The sequence below is a fragment of the Capra hircus genome, chromosome 4, assembly GCF_001704415.2.
Source record: "Capra hircus breed San Clemente chromosome 4, ASM170441v1, whole genome shotgun sequence".
Lineage (NCBI taxonomy): Eukaryota > Metazoa > Chordata > Mammalia > Artiodactyla > Bovidae > Capra > Capra hircus.
The window spans coordinates 54,679,546-54,701,778 of NC_030811.1; the positions used below are offsets into that span (position 1 = coordinate 54,679,546).

Sequence of the window (22,233 nt, forward strand, 5' to 3'; positions counted from 1 at the left end):
TCATACTTAAGTATAACCTTGTGCCCTTGCCTCCCACTCCCAAGGCAACTGCTGTTCTGAATAATATGGTCTTTACTCTCTCACTTTTATTTTTAAAATGCAATGCTGAAGTCATATTTCTTACAAATTTTCTGATTTTTTGGTTTACATTGTTTTAAGTTTACACAGAGATCTGTTGTATGTAATCTTTTGAGGGTTAGCTTTCTCACTCACCATTCTGCTGCTGCTGCTAAGTCGCTTCAGTCGTGTCCGACTCTGTGCGACCCCATAGTTGGCATTCCACCAGGCTCCCCAGTCCCTGGAATTCTCCAAGCAAGAACACTGGAGTGGGCTGCCATTTCCTTCTCCAATGTATGAAAGTGAAAAGTGAAAGTGAAGTCGCTCAGTCATGTCTGACTCTTGGTGACCCCATGGACTGCAGCCTACCAGGCTCCTCTGTCCATAGGATTTTCCAGGCAAGAGTACTGGAGTGGGGTGCCATTGCCTTCTCCATAATCACCATTCTATTGTTAAGCAAATAATATGACTGCTAATCACTAGTGAGGCAATGCTTGTCTTTGCTATGGCTGGTTTTAGGCTAGCAAGTGGCGTAGAGGAATTGTGATTGTATGCTCTATAGCTCTTGTTTATTTATTGGCTCCAGGAGTGGATCCCTATTTACGGAACTTGGAAAAGCATTAAAAATGATTATTATTGGTATTTATAATGATTTCTGTGGAAGAGGAAATAGCAATCACTCCAGTATTCTTGCTTGGAAAATCCCATGGACAGAGGAGCCTGGTGGGCTGCAGCCCATGGAGTTGCAAAAAGTCAGACATGACTTAGCAACTGAGTACAAATGATTGGGTGTTTATTTTGAAGATGTTGTTGTCACATCTCTGCATGTTCAATACAAGGAGTCATTTTTGAGGACCTCAACCGCCACTCACATTCTGGCAGGAGAGCTAAACTCTCTTACAGTGCTTTGTGGGATTCTCCAACTGACCAGAGAACAATGTGAAAAAGTCAGGATGACTGGCTGGGATGAGTTATAAGAAATGGGATATATGATGCAATCTACTCCCTCCCCCAGATTGCTGGCAGGACACCCTTCACCCTTCCCCTACTGATTATCCCCTTTTATGTGGCATCTTAAAGTTATTTCATGAGGCTTGGTGGTAAAGAATCCTCCTACCAATGCAGGAGACACAGGAGACACAGGTTCAATCCCTGGGTCAGGAAAAGCCTCGGGAGCAGGAAGTGGCAACTCACTCCAGTATTCTTGCCTGGAAAATTCCACGGACAGAGGAGCCTGGAGGCCTACAGTCTATGGGTCACAAAGAGATAAGACTGAGCAACTGAGCATGACATGCAAAGTTATCTCAATGTAATTGTATCCCTAGGATCCAGCTATGTGTCTGGAAAAAGAATGTGTTCCTGGGCTTCTTTTGCTTAACCATTCCATTTCAATGTGTTTAAAAAAATAGTACCACAGTCGGGAAAATATAATACACACACACACACACACACACCAATATATCTAGCCTAAAATTTACCTGTATTACTGATTGTTGTAATTGCCTCCTAACTCATCTGTTTCCCCACTGACATCTCTACAGTTAATTCTCAACATTAAAGCCAGAGAGATCCTGTTAAAGCCTGCTCAAAACCCAATTTAGGAGTCTTTCCTGCTAGTCCAGAGGTTAAGAATCTGTCTGCCAATGCAGGGCACAGGGGTTTGCTCCCTGGTCCAGGAAGATCCTGCATGTGGCACAGCAACGAAGCCCAGGCACCACAACTATTGAGCCAGCCTGCAGCAACTACTGAAGCCAGAAGGGAAGCCCCTGCAATGAGACACTCAGGCACCACAAGGAAAAGTAGCCCGATTGCCACAATAGGGAAAGCCCACGCACAGCAACCAAGATCCAGTGCAGCCATAAATAAATAAATAATTTTTTAAAAAAGAAAGAAAGAAACGAAACAAACCCCAATTCAGAGTAAAAGCCCAAGCCCTTCTGAAATCACAGGCTTTCATCATGGATCCTGCTGCCCCATTCCCTCCTGGCCTCCCTGTTTCATAAGCACTCAGACTCGATGCGGTCTCAGGACAGTTACGCTAGCTGCTGCTTCTACCTGGAGAGCTCTGCGCTGAGCATCTGTGTGGCTTTTATCCTTCTGTTTTTTGCTGAAATACTGTTGTTATTATTCAGTTGCTAAGTCATGTTTGTCTCTTTTGGGGACCCCATAAAGTGGAGCCCTCCAGGCTCCTCTGTCCATGGGATTTCCCAGGTGAGAATACTAGAGTGGGTTGCCATTTCTTTTTCCAGGGAATCTTTCCAATCCAGGGATCGACCAGTGTCTCCTGCATGGCAGGCGGTTCTTGACCACTGAGCCACCAGGGAAGCCCGTGTGACCTTTAGCAAGGTCTTAACCTCTCTGAATCTCAGTGTCTTGTTTTTAAAGCATAGGCCAGTAGTAACCACCTGGACTGGAGGCTGCAGGATTAAAGATGTGATGATGCATGTAAATTCTTGCTGCTTAGTGACTGGCAGTGTCCTTATGGGAAAGCAGGCACCAAGGAGGCCAGGGACTCATCCTTTAAGTTCAGCACCAAGTCAGCAGAAAGCCCTGGGCCTCCTTTTCCCTGTACCTGGGCCAACTGACCTTAGCCAGCCTGTGGGAACCCAGGAGAAGGCGGAGGTGCTGGGGCTAGATCTCTAGGGGCCACTTCACTATGGGTTTAGTCCTTTAGGAATCAGGAGGCAGGCACTCTCCCCCATTCACACCTTGAGAGATAGGGACAGTAACTTGGAACAGTAACTTGATCCAGGAAACCCAGATGGACAAGGCCAGTGCCAGGACGCACAGGTCGGGAGCCCTGGCCTGGTCCCTGGGATGCACGGGGTTTGTGCCTTCTGGATTCTGCTTCCCGCTCTCAGAGCAAGTTTGAAGGATGCTCCTCCCTTTTCCTCCCGCCTTCCCAACCCGCTCACTCCCAGGGGAGGGGCGGAGTTCCCCGGCCCTGCTGACACCGTCACCACGGCAACGCGGCCATACTGGCCTCAACCGACCTGGGGTCTGCATCTGCGGCGCTGCGGCCTCGTGGCTAAAGCGGAGCATGGACAGTCTCTTCGTGGAGGAAGTGGCGGCCTCCCTGGTCAGGGAGTTCCTCAGCAGGAAGGTACGTGGCGCCACCCTTACAGTTATGAGAAGTTGCTTGATTGTGGGGTGGGTGAGGGGAGTAGTCTGGAGACTCTCTGGTCCTGAAGACCTTTTGGGAGGGAGCCCTTCCCCTGCCCGCTGCCTGCCCTAGAGACGACTGCTGTGAGAGCCCCTTTCCCCGGGCTTTGGGAACTACATTTCCCAGGAGCCATTTCTGTCTCCGCTCACTTCCCGTAAGCAGGGACAGGACAGCGGCTGCCCTTAGAGGCATCTCTCCCTTCCCGGCTCGCGAACCCCGGGGCTGCGCCCTCCTCATTTTCCTAAAATTCCCGAGGCTCTGGGAGCCCAGCAGGCCGGCATGGGTGCCCGACTCTGATGTAATCAGACTTACATCCCACTAGGAAAGAACTTCCTCCCAAAGGGAACCCAGAGGGCTAAAAGAAGTTCTTGCCAGTCAAACCCTTCAGTCCTGTTCATCAATGGGAAGTTCAGTCGAGGTCGTTTTAAGTTCTTCTGTTATCTTGTACCGGGCTTCCCTGGTGGCTCAGCTGGTGAAGAATCCACCTGCCATGCAGGAGACCCCGGTTTGATTCCTGGGTCGAGAAGATACCCTGGAGAGGGGATAGGCTACCCACTCCTGTATTCTTGGGCTTCCTTGATAGCTCAGATGGTAAAGAATCTCCCCGCAATGCGGGAGACCTGGATTAGATCCCTGGATTGGGAAGATCCCCCGGAGGAGGTCATGGCAACCCATTCCAGTATTCTTGCTTGGAGACTCCCATGGACAGAGGAGCCTGGTGGGCAGCAGTCCATGGGGTGGCAAAGAGTCCAACATGACTGAGCGACTAAACACAGTAGAGCACATTATCTTGTACCAGGAGAGTTTTCAGGGAACTCAGAAGTTGGGGCGGTCCTTGGCTGTCGCCTGTCCTGACAGTGGAGGTGAAGGCGGGCTGGGGAAGAGGTTGCTGGGAGTTGCACCATGTATACGGTAGGAGTGTAGGGAGAGTACCCATTGCTCTTACACAAGATCTCCTGGAGAAGGAAATGGCAACCCACTCCAGGATTCTTGCCTGGGAAATCCCTTGGACAGAGGGGCTACAGTCCATGGGGTCGCAAAGAGTCTGACAAAACTTAGCGATTAAACAACAACAACAGAAGAGGAATAGTAAGACCTGCCCATGGCAGATTTATAGTGAAGATTAATAATGATCTAAGGCAGGTTCCAGCCACTGTATCTGGCACACAGTAGGCATTCAACATCTCTGATGTGCCCTGTTATGAAAGTGTCTTTCTTTGCTTTTCGAAAATGTATTTTTATTTAAAATGTAATGTGGCCTCAACTGTATCCGCTCTGTTTTTATGACTAATTGACCCATCATCACCTAGTCCTGGGTGCACACAGGATATCAATGATACACCCTGTGAGGATGACCGCTGCCATCGTTTAAGTCTGGGCTACCGAGCTGAACTCCCTGAATGTCTTCCCCATGCCTATCCTCTCTTGAGTACAAACGAAATCCAAAATCCTCACCTGTTGTTCGAGGCTCCCGTGTAGCCTGACCCCAGCTTTCCAGCCCAGTTTCATTTCCAGCTTCTCTCACGTGCTTTCCCCTGTTCCATCCCGAGTCCCATTTCCTTCAAGAGGTCTCAGGTACCTGTGGCTGGAATAACCGACTCATTTGTCTGTGGTCTGCTCATGGGCCCTCATGTTATAGTTTATGCATCTGCCTGTCTCACTCACTAGACAGGTTCACATTGCTGAGACTGAACCGGGCAGAGCCTTTGCAGTTATCTGGTTCACCTGGTTTCCTCTCTTCTGACTTTTTGTCGGGAGACACTAACCCCCAAGAGGAGAAAGGAGTCTGCTACCCACAATCACTCAGAAAGGCGTGGAGAGCCAGGACTGCAGCCCAGATTGGCCGCTTTCTGCTCTGGGGCGGAGACTGTGGACTCTCCTTGGGGCTTGGTGCAAAGCGGGTACCTACCTACCTAACCAAGAGAGTTCCCATCCTGATATGAGGTACCTTCCAGGTGCCTGTTTATTTTCTCAAACCCTCATAACAGTGCTGAAAGACATGTATAATTATTCCCTTTCACAAAAGACTATGATCAGACTGGAGGTAAATAAACTTGCCCAGGGTGAGCGGGTCAGATCATGCCACTCCTCTGCCCAAAACCCTCGATATGTTTCTTTTGCAATTAGAATAAATCCCAGGAAAGGCCTTTCCCGGGCCTACCAGGCTCCCTACAACCTGGCTGCCAGCTCCCCCTTGAACCTCACCTCCTAATGCTGCTTCTTTTACCATCCATCCTACATCATGCCCAGCTATGCTGGCCCCCTCCAAGTGTGATCCCTCCACAGGGAGAATCAGGACAGTCTCCTGGCAATGGCAGGACCCACCAAGCTTATGCCCAGCTGCACTCTCCTGCAAGCACGTGTCCTAGCCTGCCTCTGCCACCTCTTGCAGGTGGTCATGCCCTAAGCTTGTCGTTGCCATAATCCCAGTTCCAAGCCTCCCATCATCCTCACTTCCAGCTCATTCCCGTCAGCAGTCCAATATAAACTATTCTTCAGCCTCACTCCCATCTCCATTCCACTGTTCTTGCCAACTTTCCATGGTCCCTCAGCCCTCTTGTGGCCTCTCCCCACATCTTACCCACACATCAGCCCTCAACACCCTGCTCAGCTCCCTTGTCTGTCTCTCCCTTCTTTATATTTGGCCTACTCCTTGCTTGCGCTGCAGAGCTCAATGAGGCTGGAGAAAAACACACTGTTATGTTGACAGTTCTCTCACTCCTGTGACGCCCCAGAGATGCCTGCCCACCTGGTTATACTTCTCCAGTCTTGTTCTTAGTCATTCAGTTGTTTCTGACTCTTTGCGACCCCATGGACTGCAGCCCTCCAGGCTCCTCTGTCCATGGCATTTCCCAGGCAGGAATACTGGAGTGGGTTGCCATTTCCTTCTCTAGTCTCCAGTGTTAGATGGACATTTCACACATCTCTGTCCTCAAGCTCCAAAGCCCTTCCGCCTCTTAATTTCACTGAGAAAATAGAAGCATTCATAAGAAAACTCCATCATGCCCGACCACTACAGTAACTAACCCTCTTGGGCCTGAAGCATTTGCCCCATCCTCCCTCCTGCTCTTAGGAATGAGTTCTCCATCCTCTGGGTAAGGCCAAGCCCCCACTTTGTGCCTGTCCTCTCTGTGAGCTCCAGGACACTGGTGCAGTTACCAGCCTCTATCTCTACTGTATTGTACATTTTTGCCTCTCTGCTGGGTTGGTCCTGTCAACATGTAAACATGCTTCTACAAATCCCATCTTGACCCCCAAGCCCCTCCAGCTACTGGTCTATTTTTCTTCTCCCTTTTATAGCAAAACTGTATGAAAGGACTATGTATGCTCTGATTCTAATTCTTCTTGTGTTCTCAAACTTTAATCAGGCTTTTTTCCCCGTCAATCCATGGAGACAGCTCTTGTCAGGTTCATCAGTGACTTCTTATTTTTAGTCTTTACATTTATTGATCTAACAATCGTGTTGAACTCAGTTGGTTATGCCCTTCTTGGAAAACTCATTCCCCTTGGCTTCTGGAGATCACCTCCTTTTGGTTTTCCTTCTGTACCTCTCTGGTCACTCGTTCTTGGGTTCTTGGCAAGTTCCCTGTGGCTTCCTGAGCTGTGCATGTGAAAGTTGCTCACTTGTGACCGACTTTTTGCGATCCCATGGACTGTAGCCTGCTAGGCTCCTCTGTCCATGGAACTCTCCAGGCCAGAATACTGGAGTGTGTAGTCTATCCCTTCTCCAGGGGATCTTCCCAACCCAGGGATCAAACCCAGGTCTCCCTCATTGCAGGCAGATTCTTCAGCTGAGCCACAAGGGAAGCCCAAGAATACTGGAGTGGGTAGCCTGTCCCTTCTCCAGCAAATCTTCCCGACCCGGGAATTGAACTGGGGTTTCCCGCATTGCAGGCGGATTCTTTACTGTCTGAGCCACCAGGGAAGCCGTGTGTGTGCCGGTGGATTTACAGCCTTAGTCTCTGACTCTCTTGTTTTCTCCTTTTTCAGCCACTTCCACCACTGTTGTGGGTTCCATTACTGTCGACATGCTGACAGTTTCCAAATGTCTGTCTCTAGCCAAGACCTCTCCTTGAACTCTTACACTCTTTCCAACTGCCTAGTTTACATTTCCACTTAGATATCCAATAAACATCTCAACTTCACACATTCAAAACTCCATTCCTGATTCTTTCTACCTCCTTCAATTTTCCCCACTTCAGTAAGCAGCATCACTAACTGTATGGTTGCCTGGGCCAAAGCCTTTCCCTGGCTCTTTCCTTCTTGTGCAGCCTGAATGCAGTCCATCTGTACACTTGTGGGCTTTACCATCAGAGCGCATAAAGAATGTAACTACTTATTTACACTTCTGCTACAACTACCCTGGTCCAAGCCACCTCCATCTTTCATGTGAATTGTTCTATAGCCTCCTGGTCTTAATGCTTAATCCCCTGTCCCATACAGTCTGTCCTCAACCTAGAAGCCAAGCAGTCCTTTGCAAATATGTTAGTTCAGAATGCTCCTTTTTTCCCAGTCCTCCAATAGGCTTCCCATTTCACAAAAGCCAACAAGGCCTTTGCTCAGTAAGCTCTGGGCAACCTCTCTGACTTTTATTTCCTGCCACTTTCCCCTAGTTATATGGCTCTAGCTCTACTGGCCTCCGTGTAGCTGCCACAGGGCCTTTGTACTTGTCGTTTGGGTGAGCTCTATGAGGGTCAGGACTTTGGTCTTTTCCCTCTTCTGCCTCCAGCAGACAAACTGGTGGACTTGTGGCTTGTTCCTTTCATTTCACAGATGGGGAAACTGGAAAACAGGAGTGAGCACACGGATGATGGTCAGTAAATAGCTGACTAGAAACTTCCTTTTTATTCTCTTTGGTTCAAGGTTGCATGCATATGTCGTTTCACAAATTCTTCTTGGCCCAGCTCATGGCAGGCAGCAGCTTTTTTCTTGTTTTCCCAGCGCTGAGAGCCTCTGCAAAATTCTGAACACAAAGCCTGGGGGAGCCACTGAAGCCTGACTCACACTGGGGTCTGGATCCATCAAGAGCAAGGGGCTCCCTTATTGCCAGGCTGATCTGCATGTGAGGCATCTCCCATTCTTCTGCCTTTCAGTGATCATCACTGTCTGGGGAGGTGGGCAGGCTGCAGCTGCTGTGGTTGTTTTCAAAAGAAGGAGCCAGACTCTTAAGGGGCCCCAAGGGCTGGGCCTTTTGGGAGTTCAGGGCTGGAGGATGGAAAGCAGCTGCACTGGAACACAGCAGACGCTTACCACGTGCTTCCTGTGAGTCTGGGTCCTGGTGTCACCTCCTCACAGTCTGGGATGGTCAGATCTCCAGCTATGTGGGTCCACTCTGTTATGCTGGACAAATCAACCCTGGCGCCCCATCTGCAAAAAGAAGGGAATGACTGTTGGCCTTTTGCTTATGTGTTTCCTCCTATTTATTTTTAAAGCTTCATATCCCGTGGCCCCAAATCTAAGCCAAACCCTGAGCTCCTGAGCGAGTGGTGGGCAGCGAGACAGTTACCTGGATTTCACTTTTTCTCTAAAATGTGCTGACAGCTTCAGCCTGGGTTCCGCCTACAGGGTGGCTGTAAGATTCGGAGTAATAATTATGAAGATGATGTCAAGTGTGAAATTACATAAGAGTAAATTCTTAAGTCAGTTTTCAGTCCTCCCAATACACTGTGAGGAAGGTGGGAGAAGATGACGGTAATGAACATTAACAGTCTTTTTGTTGTCGTCGGAGCTGGGAAGGTTTAGATTTAAAATGGTAAATAGTGATTTGGGATGCTTCCCTCAGGGCTTAAAGAAGACGTCTGTGACCATGGACCAGGAACGCCCTCGCTCGGATCTCAGCATAAACAGCAGAAACGATCTCCGAAAGGTTTTGCATCTTGAATTTCTCTACAAGGAGAACAAGGTACATGCTTTCCAAGTGTGGTGGGGAGTTCTGGAATGGATTTTGGCAATGTCAGGGTACTCACGAGCCCTGCCAGGTCATCAGAGACCAGTGGCTAGAGGCTTGCCGCACCGGCGGTTAGGGAGAAACAGACAAATCCCGACTGTGTGCTGGGTTTCTAGCTTCTGTCTGCCCCACCCCACTGTCAGAGCACGCAAGCACCGTATGGGGCTCATTTTTGCACCCAGGCCTGAGCCTGTTAACAATTATTCCCTGTGTTCCTTCCTTTCCCGAGAGACTATTTTTAGTAAGACTGTACTGAAGAATATAGCATTCAGTTATGCTAAAATTTTCCATTCTTTGCCTCCTGAAGAAGGAGTGGTTTTCCTTCTTCAGCTCGGAGTAATACATTTAATTCAGGCAGATGGGGGGTTTGGGTTCAGCTAACCCAGATGTGTTGAAGTTGAGATAGCAAATGGAACAAGTACCTCCTTGGGTGGTGATGGGGGTGCTTACTTGATCCCCCGCCTCGATCCCCACACCGTCTGTTAGAAGCCTTCAGGACACTGCATGGTTTTCTTCTGTTGTGCTTATTACGCTTATAATAGAATATTTGTGTGGGTGTTTACTTAGAGTCTGCCTCCCCCACTACTCTGGACGCTCCAGGATACCGGTTGTATCACCATACTTCACCATGATGCTTGATGATGTAGTAAATAGTCAGTGTGTATTTATGAATGAATGAATGAATCAGTAAAACTACCATCCTGAATTACTGGCTCTTTCTGTTAGAAGAGAGAATCTTATGATTTAACTTGTCGACCAAGAATGATGCACAGTGTGAGAGTTGTGAGTTAAGTTTTATCTGGGGCAAAGTGATCACTGCCGCCTGGGAGGCAGCACCTCAGACAGCTCTGAGAGACTGTGCCAAAGAGGCAGCACTGCTGCCGCTGCTAAGTCGCTTCAGTCGTGTCCGACCCTGTGCGACCCCACAGACGGCAGCCCACCAGGCTGCCCCGTCCCTGGGATTCTCCAGGCAAGAACACTGGAGCGGGTTGCCATTTCCTTCTCCAGTGCATGAGAGTGAAAAGTGAAAGTGAAGTTGCTCAGTCGTGTCTGACTCCTAGCGACCCCATGGACTGCAGCCCATCAGGCTCCACTATCCATGGGATTTCCTGGGCAAGAGTACTTGAGTGGGGTGCCATTGCCTTCTCCGAAAGAGGTAGTGGGGAAAGGGCAATATGTAAGATTTTGGTGAAGCAGGAGTTCAGTGCAAACAAGTGCTTACTTTACAAGAGATTTTGTGCTTGTCACAAGGAGCTGATGTCATCATGAAGGGTTTTAATGCTTTTCTAGGTATGAGGAGGTACAAGGATTAGGATCCTGAAATCAGTTCCTAAAAATATTTCAGGGTGGCTCAGAGGGTAAAGCGTCCGCCTGCAACGCGGGAGACCCGGGTTCGATCCCTGGGTCGGGAAGATCCCCTGGAGAAGGAAATGGCACCCCACTCCAGTACTCTTGCCTGGAGAATCCCATGGAGGGAGGAGCCTGGTAGGCTACAGTCCGTGGGGTCGCAAAGAGTCGGACACGACTGAACGACAAACTACTCTAACTACTACTATCCTGAAAATATCGGTTCCTGAAAACTGTCTTAAGACTTATTCCCCCAGTTCCCCTGGAGCACAGAATGCCTCACTCTCCATCCTGAACTCCCTCAGGGTGTGCCAAGAACTTCAGCAGCACAGGAGTCAATCTCTACAGAGGCAGACAGCAAATGCCCTTAGCAAGCGCCAATTTGTAGTTGACAGATTCAAGAACGGGCTCTCCAGCAGATGTTGCCTTGTGGGAGGGCGTAGTGTCAGAGGTGGAAAGAACCTCATGGACATATTGTTCAGCATTTATCACAAGTGGCAGCCAGGTGAAGTCTTTCCAGAAGCCCTGGAAAGACCTTCATGTTCTGAGTCCTGTGGTGACACGCGGGCCCCTCCATCTCCTGTACCTACTTGGTTGAAGTCCTGTAGACAGCAGACACTCAGCAGTCACCCACCAGCTCTCTTACAAGGCAGGAGAGTGGATTGTATATTTTACAAAGATTTTTTTCCAGAGAAAGTGAGACAGTTAAGCAGAAAATTCAATTAATCATTGGGGCACAGTGAGATTTTTGTAAAAATGCACCTTTACCTAACTTCCCAGAAGCATCTTTGTCGTTCAAGTTATTTTTATTTCTTCACTGTAGTATGGTCTCCCTAAGGTAGCTATTATCTTAAGATCCTTAAGATATTTTCATTCAGTTCAGTTCAGTCTCTCAGTCGTGTCTGACTCTTTGTGACCCCATGAACCATAGCACGCCAGGTGTCCCTGTCTATCTCCAACTCCCGGAGTCCACCCAAACCCATGTCCATCGAGTCGGTGATGCCATCCAACCACCTCATCCTCTGTCGTCCCCTTCTCCGCCTGCCCTCAATCTTTCCCAGCATCAGGGTCTTTTCAAATGAGTCAGTTCTTCACATCAGGTGGCCAAAGTATTAGAGTTTCAGCTTCAACATAAGTCTTTCAATGAATACCCAGGACTGGTCTCCTTTAGGATGGACTGGTTGGATCTCCTTGCAGTCCAAGGGACTCTCAAGAGTCTTCTCCAACACCACAGTTCAAAAGTATCATTTCTTCAGCACTCAGCATTGTTTATAGTCCAACTCTCACATCCATACATGACCACTGGAAAAACCATAGCCTTGACTAGACAGACCTTTGTTGGCAAAATGATGTCTCTGATTTTTAATATGCTGTCTAGGGTGGTCAAAACCATCCTTCCAAGGAGTAAGTGTCTTTTAATTTCATGGCTGCAATCACCGTCTGCAGTGATTTTGGAGCCCAGAAAAATAAAGTCTGTCACTGTTTCCACTGTTTCCCCATCTATCTGCCATGAAGTGATGGGACCGGATGCCATGATCTTAGGTTTCTGGATGTTGAGCTTTAAGCCAACTTTTTCACTCTCCTCTTTCATTTTCATCAAGAGGCCCTTTAGTTCTTCTTCACTTTCATCAAGAGGCCCTTTAGTTCTTCTTCACTTTCTGCCATAATGGTGGTGTCATCTGCCTATCTGAGGTTATTGATATTTCTCCCAGCAATCTTGATTCCAGCTTGTGCTTCTTTCAGCGTTTCTCATGATGTACTCTGCATATAAGTTAAATAAGCAGGGTGACAATATACAGCCTTGACGTACTGCTTTTCCTATTTGGAACCAGTCTGTTGTTCCATGTCCAGTAATAACTGTTGCTTCCTGACCTGCATACAGGTTTCTCAAGAGGCAGGTCAGGTGGTCTGGTATGCCCATCTCTTTCAGAATTTTCCAGTTTATTGTGATCCACACAGTCAAAGGCTTTGGCTAGTCAATAACGCAGAAATAGATGTTTTTCTGGAACTCTCTTGCTTTTTCGATGATCCAATGGATGTTGGGAATTTGATCTCTGGTTCCTCTGCCTTTTCTAAAACCAGCTTGAACATCTGAAAGTTCACGGTCCACATATTGCTGAAGCCTGGCTTGGAGAATTTTGAGCATTACTTTACTAGCGTGTGAGATGATTGCAATTGTTTGGTAGTTTGAGCATTCTTTGGCATTGCCTTTCTTTGGGACTGGAATGAAAACTGACCTTTTCCAGTCCTGTGGCCACTGCTGAGTTTTCCAAATTTGCTGACATATTGAGTGCAGCACTTTCACAGCATCATCTTTTAGGATTTGAAATAGCTCAACTGGAATTCCATCACCTCTACTAGCTTTGTTTGTAGTGATGCTTTCTAAGGCCCACTTGACTTCACATTCCAGGATGTCTGGCTCTAGGTAAGTGATCACACCATCGTGATTGTCTGGGTTGTGAAGACTTTTTTTGTACGGTTCTTCTGTGTATTCTTGCCACCTCTTCTTAATATCTTCTGCTTCTGTTAGGTCCCTACCGTTTCTGTCCTTTATTGAGCCCATCTTTACATGAAATGTTCCCTTGGTATTTCTAATTTTTTTGAAAAGATCTCTAGTCTTCCCCATTCTATTGTTTTCCTCTGTTTCTTTGCATTGATCGCTGAGGAATGCTTTCTTATCTCTCCTTGCTATTCTTTGGAACTCTGCATTCAGATGCTTTTATCTTTCCTTTTCTGCTTTGCTTTTCACTTCTTTTCTCAGCTATTTGTAAGGACTCCCAGACAGCGATTTTACTTTTTTGCATTTCTTTTCCATGGGGATGGTCTTATTTCCTGTCTCCTGTACAATGTCACGGACCTCCGTCCATAGTTCATCAGGCACTCTGTCTATCAGATCTAGTCCCTTAAATCTATTTCTCACTTCCACTGTATAGTCATAAGGGACTTGATTTAGGTCATACCTGAATGGTCTAGTAGTTTTCCCCACTTTCTTCAATTTAAGTCTGAATTTGGCAATAAGGTGTTCATGATCTGAGCCACAGTCAGCTCCTGATTATTTGATTTATCCAGTAGTTATTAGCTATTATACAATAAATTGGACCTTATATTTTACAGGAAAATAATATACTCATTAATCTATCTATGTCATCACAATTTTCACGTTCACTCAGCTCAAAACTAGAGTGATTCTGGGAAAGCCCTGCGATTTAATGTTAATTCTAGTAATTTGTTTTCCCCCTTTAATGTGCCATAGATAAAATACCTATATAAAACTACAGTTTTGAAAAATGGTATCTAGATTCATATAAAGGCTGTATCTTTATGAGCAAAATGATACGAAAAACCACAACTATAATTCAGGTATTTAGGGCCCCAAATCTTTCATACTGAAAGGAAAATAAGAAGGTTGAAGTAAATTATGTAACGTCCCCAGCCCCCCAACTCTCTTCCTTGTAAGTTTCATTTAGACTTAGGCAAAATAGTTCGGGTCCTATTCTAAAAAATAAAACTGTCCCCTGATTTTGACTGCCTGATAATTCTGTTGAGTTTGGTCATAACCTGTGGGTCTTGGTCCCAGAGTTATACTGCATAGGTCAGGGAAATAGTAAGGGGGAAAGACTGGATACACCCAAGGGTTCCCTCTGTGCCAGGCTCTTTATCAGGCACTTTATCACTCTGACTGCAAACTCACCACCATGCCTGGCTGCCTTTCTGAAGGGCCTGAATGTTACCCGGCAGGTGGGGTGCTGACTGACACATGGTCTATCTCCTGAGACCAGCTTGGATAACTCTGTGCAAATTATTTAGGAGAACTTCTAAAAGGAATCAGTGTTCTAATCTTGGCAATTTTGGTTTAGTGAGACTCAGCAAGGCCCGATAATTTGTCTTTGAAAAAAACCTTCAAAGGTAATATTTAGTGCTGTCAGGGTAAGGGAGTACTGATACTACTTGTTTCCAAAATCTACTACCAAAGAGTTTCATTTTATCTTTTTTAAAGATTGGGACATAAACTGAGTCAATCCTGACTGCCTCTCTGTGCTCTTGCACTAACCTTCTGCTGTTTGTCTCTGTCATTTCTTGTGTCCAGTGTTAGATGTAGAGTGCACAAGCTAAGAAGGGGCTTCCCAGGTGGCTCCGTGGTAAAGAACCTGCCTGCAGGGCAGGAGCCACAGTAGACGAGGGTTAGATCCTTGGTCAGGGTTAGATCTTCCATGGGAAGGTCCCCTGGAGGAGGGCATGGCAACCTACGCCAGTAGTTTGCCTGGAGAATGCCATGGACAGAGGAGCCTGGCAGGCTACAGTCCATAGGGTCTCAAAGAGTTGAACAAGACTGGTGACTTAGCACACACACACACACACACACACACACACACACACATTATATACAAACTAAGAAATCATGCAGTTCCCAAATGTTTATAAACTGGTAGAGTTAGTGATCATAAAGACTGAATTGTTTTTTGAATGAAAGGATATATATTTTATAAATTTATTTCCAGATGAAAAAAAAACAAGAAGAAATTTGATTAGGTATGCCTCTATTCATATCACATTTCATTACATTTGTTCACTGAGTCTCCTGTCTCATGCATTGGATGCTAGTTCTTTGAAGGTATTGGTTTTATTTTTATCCCTGTTGCTACCTAGCACAGAACTTGACATATAATAAGTAGTTAGTGAGTGTTTGCTGAGAGAATGTATGGATGAGTAAGAAGTTGATAAACTATGTCAAAGAATTTCAGTGGCTGCTTTTCCCACCCTTCCTCTAAAGCTGTAAATAAATTAAGGATTTTTTTTCTTCCAATGATAGGCAAAGGAAAACCCTCTAAAAACAAACCTTGAACTCATTACCAGATACTTTCTGGATCACTTTGGGAATATTGGTAACAGCGTCACTCAAGAAACACCAATCCCTGAACTCTCAGTACCAAAGAAAAGTAACAAATTACCATTGAGAAGCTCAGAGACCACTCTGGTAAACATATACCACCTCGCAGATGAAGATGAGAGTTGGAGAACACCATTGTCAGAGATAAGCAAAGCCAGGTACCTCTTCTCATTTATACTGTGGATTAGTTTCTTATTTCTTCTGTAACGAATTATGATAAACTCAGTGGCTGTAATAGTGGCTGTAATGTAAACTCAGATTCTCCAGAGAAACACGACTGGCAGGAGCCAGTAGGGTATATAAATGTGTATAGGTGTAAATATACATTGGCTTCCCAGGTGCTGCTGGTGGCGGAGAACTCGCCTGCCAATGCAGCAGACACTAAGAAATGCGGTTCAGTCCCTGAGTTGGGACGATCCCCTGGAGGGTGGCATGACAACCATCCTCCAGTTTTCTTGCCTGGAGAATCCTACGGACAGAGGAGCCTGGAGAGCTACAGTCCACGAAGTCTAAAAGAGTCACACACTACTGACGTGACTTAGCACGCATGTATAAATATATGTGTGTATAAATGTTATGCATTTAAATAAAGATTTAGTTTAAGGAATTGGTTTCTGTGGTTGTAGGGGCTGGCAAGTCTGAAATCTGTGTGGCAGACTAGTATGCTGGAAGCTCAGGCAGGTGTTCTGTGTTACGGTCTTGAGGCAGAATTACTTCTTTGGGAAACTTTTGTTTTTGTTCTGAAGGTCGTCAACTGATTAAATGAAGCCCACCTATATTATCTAGAGTGATATCCTTTACTTAAGCAGCTGATTGTAGATATTAATCACATCTAAAAAATATCTTCATAAAGACTAGTGTTTGAGCAAACACTTGGGGAGCATAGCCTAAACAAGTTGACCTACAAAACTGAACCGTCACGATGTCCTAAAGTGACACCAATTTATTACCTTACGGTTGAGGTCAGAAGTCCAGAATTGGTCTCACTGGGCTAATGGCAAGGTGTCAGGAGGGTTGAATCTGAAACTTTGGGGGGAGAATCTGTTTCCTCCCCTTTTTTGAAATCTGGAGGCTGCCTCCATTCCTTGGCTTGCAGCCTTTCCCTCTGTCTTCAGAGCACATCACTACAACCCCTGCTTCTGTTGCCACACCTCCTACTACTGACTCATCCTCCTGTCTCCCTCTAAGAAGGAGCCCTGTGATTGCACTGGACCCACCCAGTCAGTCTATGGTAATATGCCCATCTCAAGATTCTTTTTATTTATATAATTGCTTTACAACATCGTGTTAGTTTCCTCTGTACAACATCATGAGTCACTTGTGTGTAACATTTATCCCCTCCCTTTTCATCTCAAGAGTCTTAACATAATCATGTCTGCAAAGTCCCTTTCCTTTGCCGTGTAAGGTAACATATTCACAGGTTCCAGGGTTTAGGGTGTGAACATCTTCAGGAGGCTGGTCACTCAGCCTCCCACACTCTACGTTTTCAGAATCCCTGTCATAGAGCACGGTTATTTTTCTCTAGAGGCCCTGGGAATGGACCACTTTGTGATGGAGGATACTTATGATTCAAAATGTGTAATTTAATTTCCATGATTCAGAAGGTTCAAGGGCTTCCTTTGTTTGCATTTTCTTAAAGACAGGAGTATAGAATTCTGAAAGGCCATGGAACACTGGAGAGATGAAAATATCTGAAAAATAAGGCCTTTTAGAACTCAGGAAAAATGAAGCGGCATTCTTTTAAAAAAAACTATGTATTTATTTATTTGGTTACACTGTGGAAAGTTCTGAAAGAGATGGGCATACCAGACCACCTGACTTGCCTCTTGAGAAACCTGTATGCAAGTCAGGAAGCAACAGTTAGGACTGGACATGGAACAACAGACTGGTTCCAAATAGGAAAAGGAGTACATCAAGGCTGTATACTGTCACCCTGCTTATTTAACTTATATGCAGATGCTTTTGAACTGTGGTGTTGGAGAAGACTCTTGAGAGTCCCTTGGACTGCAAGGAGATCCAACCAGTCCATTCTCAAGGAGATCAACCCTGGGATTTCTTTGGAAGGAATGATGCTAAAGCTGAAACTCCAGTACTTTGGCCACCTCACGTGAAGAGTTCATTGGAAAAGACGCTGATACTGGAAGGGATTGGGGGCAGAAGGAGAAGGGGATGACAGAGGATGAGATGGCTGGATGGCATCACTGACTCGATGGACATGAATTGAGTGAACTCCTGGAGTTGGTGATGGACAGGGAGGCCTGGTGTGCTGCAATTCGTGGGGTCGCAGAGTCGGACACGACTGAGCGACTGAACTGAACTGAACTGAACTGAGAGTACATCATGAGAAACGCTGGGCTGGAGGAAGCACAGGCTGGAATCAAGATTGCCGGGAGAAATATCAATAACCTCAGATATGCAGATGACACCACCATTATGGCAGAAAGTGAAGAAGAACTAAAGGGCCTCTTGATGAAAGTGAAAGAGGAGAGTGAAAAAGTTGGCTTAAAGCTCAACATCCAGAAACCTAAGATCATGGCATCCGGTCCCATCACTTCATGGCAGATAGATGGGAAAACAGTGGAAACAGTGCCTGACTTTATTTTTCCGGGCTCCAAAATCACTGCAGATGACGATTGCAGCAATGAAATTGAAAGACACTTACTCATTGGAAGGAAAGTTATGACCAACCTCGACAGCATATTAAAAATCAGAGACATCACTTTGCCAACAAAGGTCCGTCTAGTCAAGGCTATGGTTTTTCCAGTGGTCATGTGTGGATGTGAGAGTTGGACTATAAAGAAAGCTGAGCGCTGAAGAATTGATACTTTTGAACCGTGGTGTTGGAGAAGACTCTTAAGAGTCCCTGGGACTGCAAGGAAATCCAACCAGTCCATCCTAAAGGAGTTCAGGCCTGGATGTTCATTGGAAGGACTGATGTTGAGGCTGAAACTCCAATACTTTGGCCACCTGATGTGAAGAGCTGACTCATTGGAAAAGACCCTGATGCTGGGAAAGATTGACGGCAGGAGGAGAAGTGGACGACGGAGGATGAGATGGTTGGATGGCATTATTGACTAGAGGGACATGGGTTTGGGTGGACTCTGGGAGTTGGTGAGGGACAGGGAGGCCTGGTGTGCTGCGGTTCATGGGGTCACAAAGAGTCCAACACGACTGAGCGACTGAACTGAACTGAACTGAACTGGGTCTTATCTGTGGCATGAGAATCTTCGATCTTTGTTGCAGCATGTGGGATCTAGTTCCCCAGCTGGGGATCAAACTTGGGTCCCCTGGATTGGGAGTGTGGAATCGTAGCCGCTGGGCCACCAGGGAAGTCCTGCTCTCTTACTCTCTTAAACATACACACACATACACATGCACCGTCTTTCTTTCTTATTCTTTCTCTCTCTCAATGCCAAGCAACACAGGAAGAGAAGCTATTTCCATGCCTAACTTTGCTGAACTTTAACTGGGAACACCAAGTTTGCCAAAGGTCTCCATCCACCACCATCAATAGTGTGCAGTAATGGGGCTCCACCCCTTTCAAGACTATGCAATCCTCCCCCTTATCCATGGGGAATACATTCCAAGCCCCCCAATAAATGCCCAGAACCCTGGTTAGTAAGTAACCCGATATATACTATAGGTGGCGTGGGGTGGGGAACTATTGTATTGAAGGGCGACAGTTCTCCTTAATCACTGGGTCTGGAAGAAACAAGGATGCTCTTTATGTTGACAATTCAAGGAATCCTATCATCAGTCATCAACCCTGACTTTGTTTCTTGTTTCTGGCCTCATTTTGTAGGCCAGACCTGCCCAGATACAGAAGTCTTTTCTTTTCCTTACCTTTAATGATAAAGCTGGTTAGAAACCACCACAGATTTGTGAATGGGCTTACTGTGAGTGCCTATGGACTGTGCAATTTATTATTATTGCTAGCGATTTTCTTTGAGGACTGTTTTAATGGAAATATCCCTTTTTTGCAGACATGACAGTCTTGATGGGGATGTACTTGGTCATTTTGTATCATCCAAAAGGTCCTCGCACAAAAGTAGGCCCATAAAGACAGTCCCAGGTGAAAGGCCCCCTGTGGCTTCTGCTTGGGAGAAGATGGACAAACTTCCAATGTCAGAGCCTTCCTTGGACACGAAGAGGATGGGAGAGAAGGTCAGGCCAAAGTCTGGCCTGATTGTCCGAGGCATGATGGCCGGGCCCATTGCCAGCTCCCCGCAGGTGGGCCTGATGCTTGAGCTATGAGCATGATGAGCTATGAGCTATGAACTATGAGCTATGATGCTTGAGCTTGATGCTGTGAGCATGGAAATTGAGGATGGGCATGGCTTAAGGGGTGCCTGGGTTTATTTAGGGTGCCCCACAAGACAGCTCCAGAAGGGAGGAAATATATCGTGGGATGGGCAAGAATAAGGGGCCTTTTATCAGTCCCTAGCTCTACTGCCAGCTCCTGGGGCCATGGTCTCGTCACCTTCCCTGCCCTCAGTTTACGCATCTTATCAAGCAGGTAGCTACCATGGTTCTGTGTTCCTGTGCCGAGTGAGAACACATGGACCTAGGTTTATCTTTGCAGTTCAGGAGTGGGGGACCCAGCCAAGCCTAGAGAACGTACTTATTATTTTTAAAAACATGATAGTGAAAAGAGAAAAAGAAATCTCAATCCTTATAGTTCGGTTTTGCTTTAAAAATGTTCTAAAAATTTAACACCGATGTTTTATGGTCTCCCTTAAAGAGAGGCGACTGTAGGCTCCTGTCAGGTGGGAAACTAAAGCAAAGGAGAGAATGAATGTAAAAGGAGTTTGTGAAACAAAAGAGAAACAGAACAACAAAAGAAAATCAGACACCAAACTCATAGTGTGGTGTCAGTCGAATCAGGGCGCCTAAGCAATCCAAAAAACAGGTCATCTGTGTCCACACTGGTCACCCCACTCTCGGAGCAGCGTGTGTGCACGCAGGCAAGGCTTCAGGGGCCAGCACTGTTCTCCCAGTTCATCTGGAATTAAAGGCAAAAAGCAGCGGACCCTCTCTCCGCCCCTGCCTACATCTTGTGAGGTTTTCGGACAAGGTCTTCAAAGGTCTTTTGGACGTGGTCTCTTGGCCATGGTCTTATTTGTTAGACCCAGGTCTCCAAGAACCCTTTGAGATCTGGAATTTCATGGCTCAGAGATGGTCATGCAGTTGGAAAAGGGAAAAGTTTCTTCATTGTCTTTTCAGAAAACTAGGGGTATTCTTTACTAGTACATCAAAGCTAGACAAGTTGTTTCTTAATGTGGAATGTGAAACCATCCCAATGAACTATTTTTGTGTTATCGGTTTTCATTGGTTTGTCTTGCACTTTGAATGAATCTTTTACCACTGCATGGCTTAGTAACATGATGCATTGGTCACGTGAAAGTTATTGTTTTATGAAGTTATATATCCTCTGAATGTTGATACATTTCATTATACAAGAAACCATATAAAAAATAACATTTGTTAATGTCATCACTCAACTCATCAGAAAGCTTTTAAGTATCGAGAAGCCCTCAAGTTCATAATGGCAAATATGTTTCTCCAAATTCTGATTTTTAAGGTAGCTTGTATTTGATCACTGGCAACAATATATAATTTGTTTCCCTTGAGTTCAATTTATTTTCAAGAAAATGCCTGCCAAATATCTGTCTGAATTAACCGTAGTTCATCTGTCAGTGGTTCCATGAAAAACAGCAGCCAGTTCAGCTCACAACTCAGATGGCTGCATATAGGGCTTTGCCTAGTCACAGCCTTCATCATCTGCATCCCGCACAATGTTTATTTATACCTCCTACTTTGTCACACAGACTGTTAAAGAGATGTCTAACACAGGATCAGGATCGGATGCAATTAACGTTTTCTGTGCATCAGCACAGACATTCTTAAGTGAAATTGGCATTTTTATTGTAAGTGCGGTGGAATACCTCGAGCACTGGTATAGTTTGGTGCCTCTGCCTTGGTTCGTGCTGAAGGCCCAGGAGGTTTTCCCCCCAGTGCTTTTGGATCATCACTGCAAACATCACTGTGTGTGAAGAACGCACATCATATCTTATTATTATAATGAAAATAGTTTTGAGCTCTCTGAAAGGGTTTGGGCATGGACCCCTAAGGTTGATGGGCTATACTTTAAGAACTGGTGGGCCAGATGAATGTTAGGGTCCTGTCATAACATGACTTGCTTTTTTTATACGTATTTATTTGTTTGGCAGTGCCGGGTCTTTGTTGTGGCACGAGGGATCTTCGATTTTCACTGTGACATGAGGGATCTTTAGTTGTGGCATGTGGGATCTAGTTCCCTGACCAAGAATTGAACCTGGGTCCCCTGCACTGGGAGCTCAGAGTCTTAGCCACTGGACCACCAGGCAGGGCCTGCCTACCGTGACTTTCGAATCATCAAGTCTGTGCAGTTCAGTCCCCTTCAGCACTGAGGTGTGAGGGTGAGGGCTTGGACCCGCTTTTCTACTGAGAGATTGCCACAGACTCCTCCCCAAAGAAGAAAGCAGTTCTCCTCTGAGGTGTTCTTTTCCCCTGGGGTATCTGAATCTTGTGAAGGGACACTAAGGTGGCCTTTCCCCAGGTTTTCTGGAAGGTGTTCTGTGGGTTTTTGAGTGCTTTGGCCATATAAGAGAAAAGAGCAAGCTTTGCTAGGTATTGCATCATTTTTTACTGCTAGGTCAGCTCTGCACTTTTGAAGGATGAGTAAGAGGCTGGGTTCCCTGCCCTTGGCCGGAAGTTTGGGTCTCCTTGGGAACAATGACTAATGTTTTCTTTGCTCTGTGGCAAGGAATGCCCTGGGTGGCTTTCGGAGGA

At 46.2% G+C, this 22,233-nt stretch overlaps 1 protein-coding gene across 2 annotated transcripts in view; it reads left to right on the top strand.

Annotated features, from left to right (window-relative positions):
- FAM188B (family with sequence similarity 188 member B) overlaps positions 3,018–22,233 on the top strand; it is a 117,494-nt gene continuing 98,278 nt past the window's right edge. The window contains exons 1-5 of one of the 2 annotated variants that reach the window (XM_018047112.1): positions 3,059–3,160; positions 7,994–8,033; positions 9,003–9,122; positions 15,325–15,560; positions 19,386–19,632. In XM_018047112.1, the coding sequence (XP_017902601.1) occupies positions 8,028–8,033; positions 9,003–9,122; positions 15,325–15,560; positions 19,386–19,632 (609 nt within the window). In that variant the 5' untranslated portion in view covers positions 3,059–3,160; positions 7,994–8,027. Of the gene's footprint in view, positions 3,161–7,993; positions 8,034–9,002; positions 9,123–15,324; positions 15,561–19,385; positions 19,633–22,233 lie in introns of both variants that reach the window. The other variant, XM_013963359.2, reaches the window with a different exon arrangement.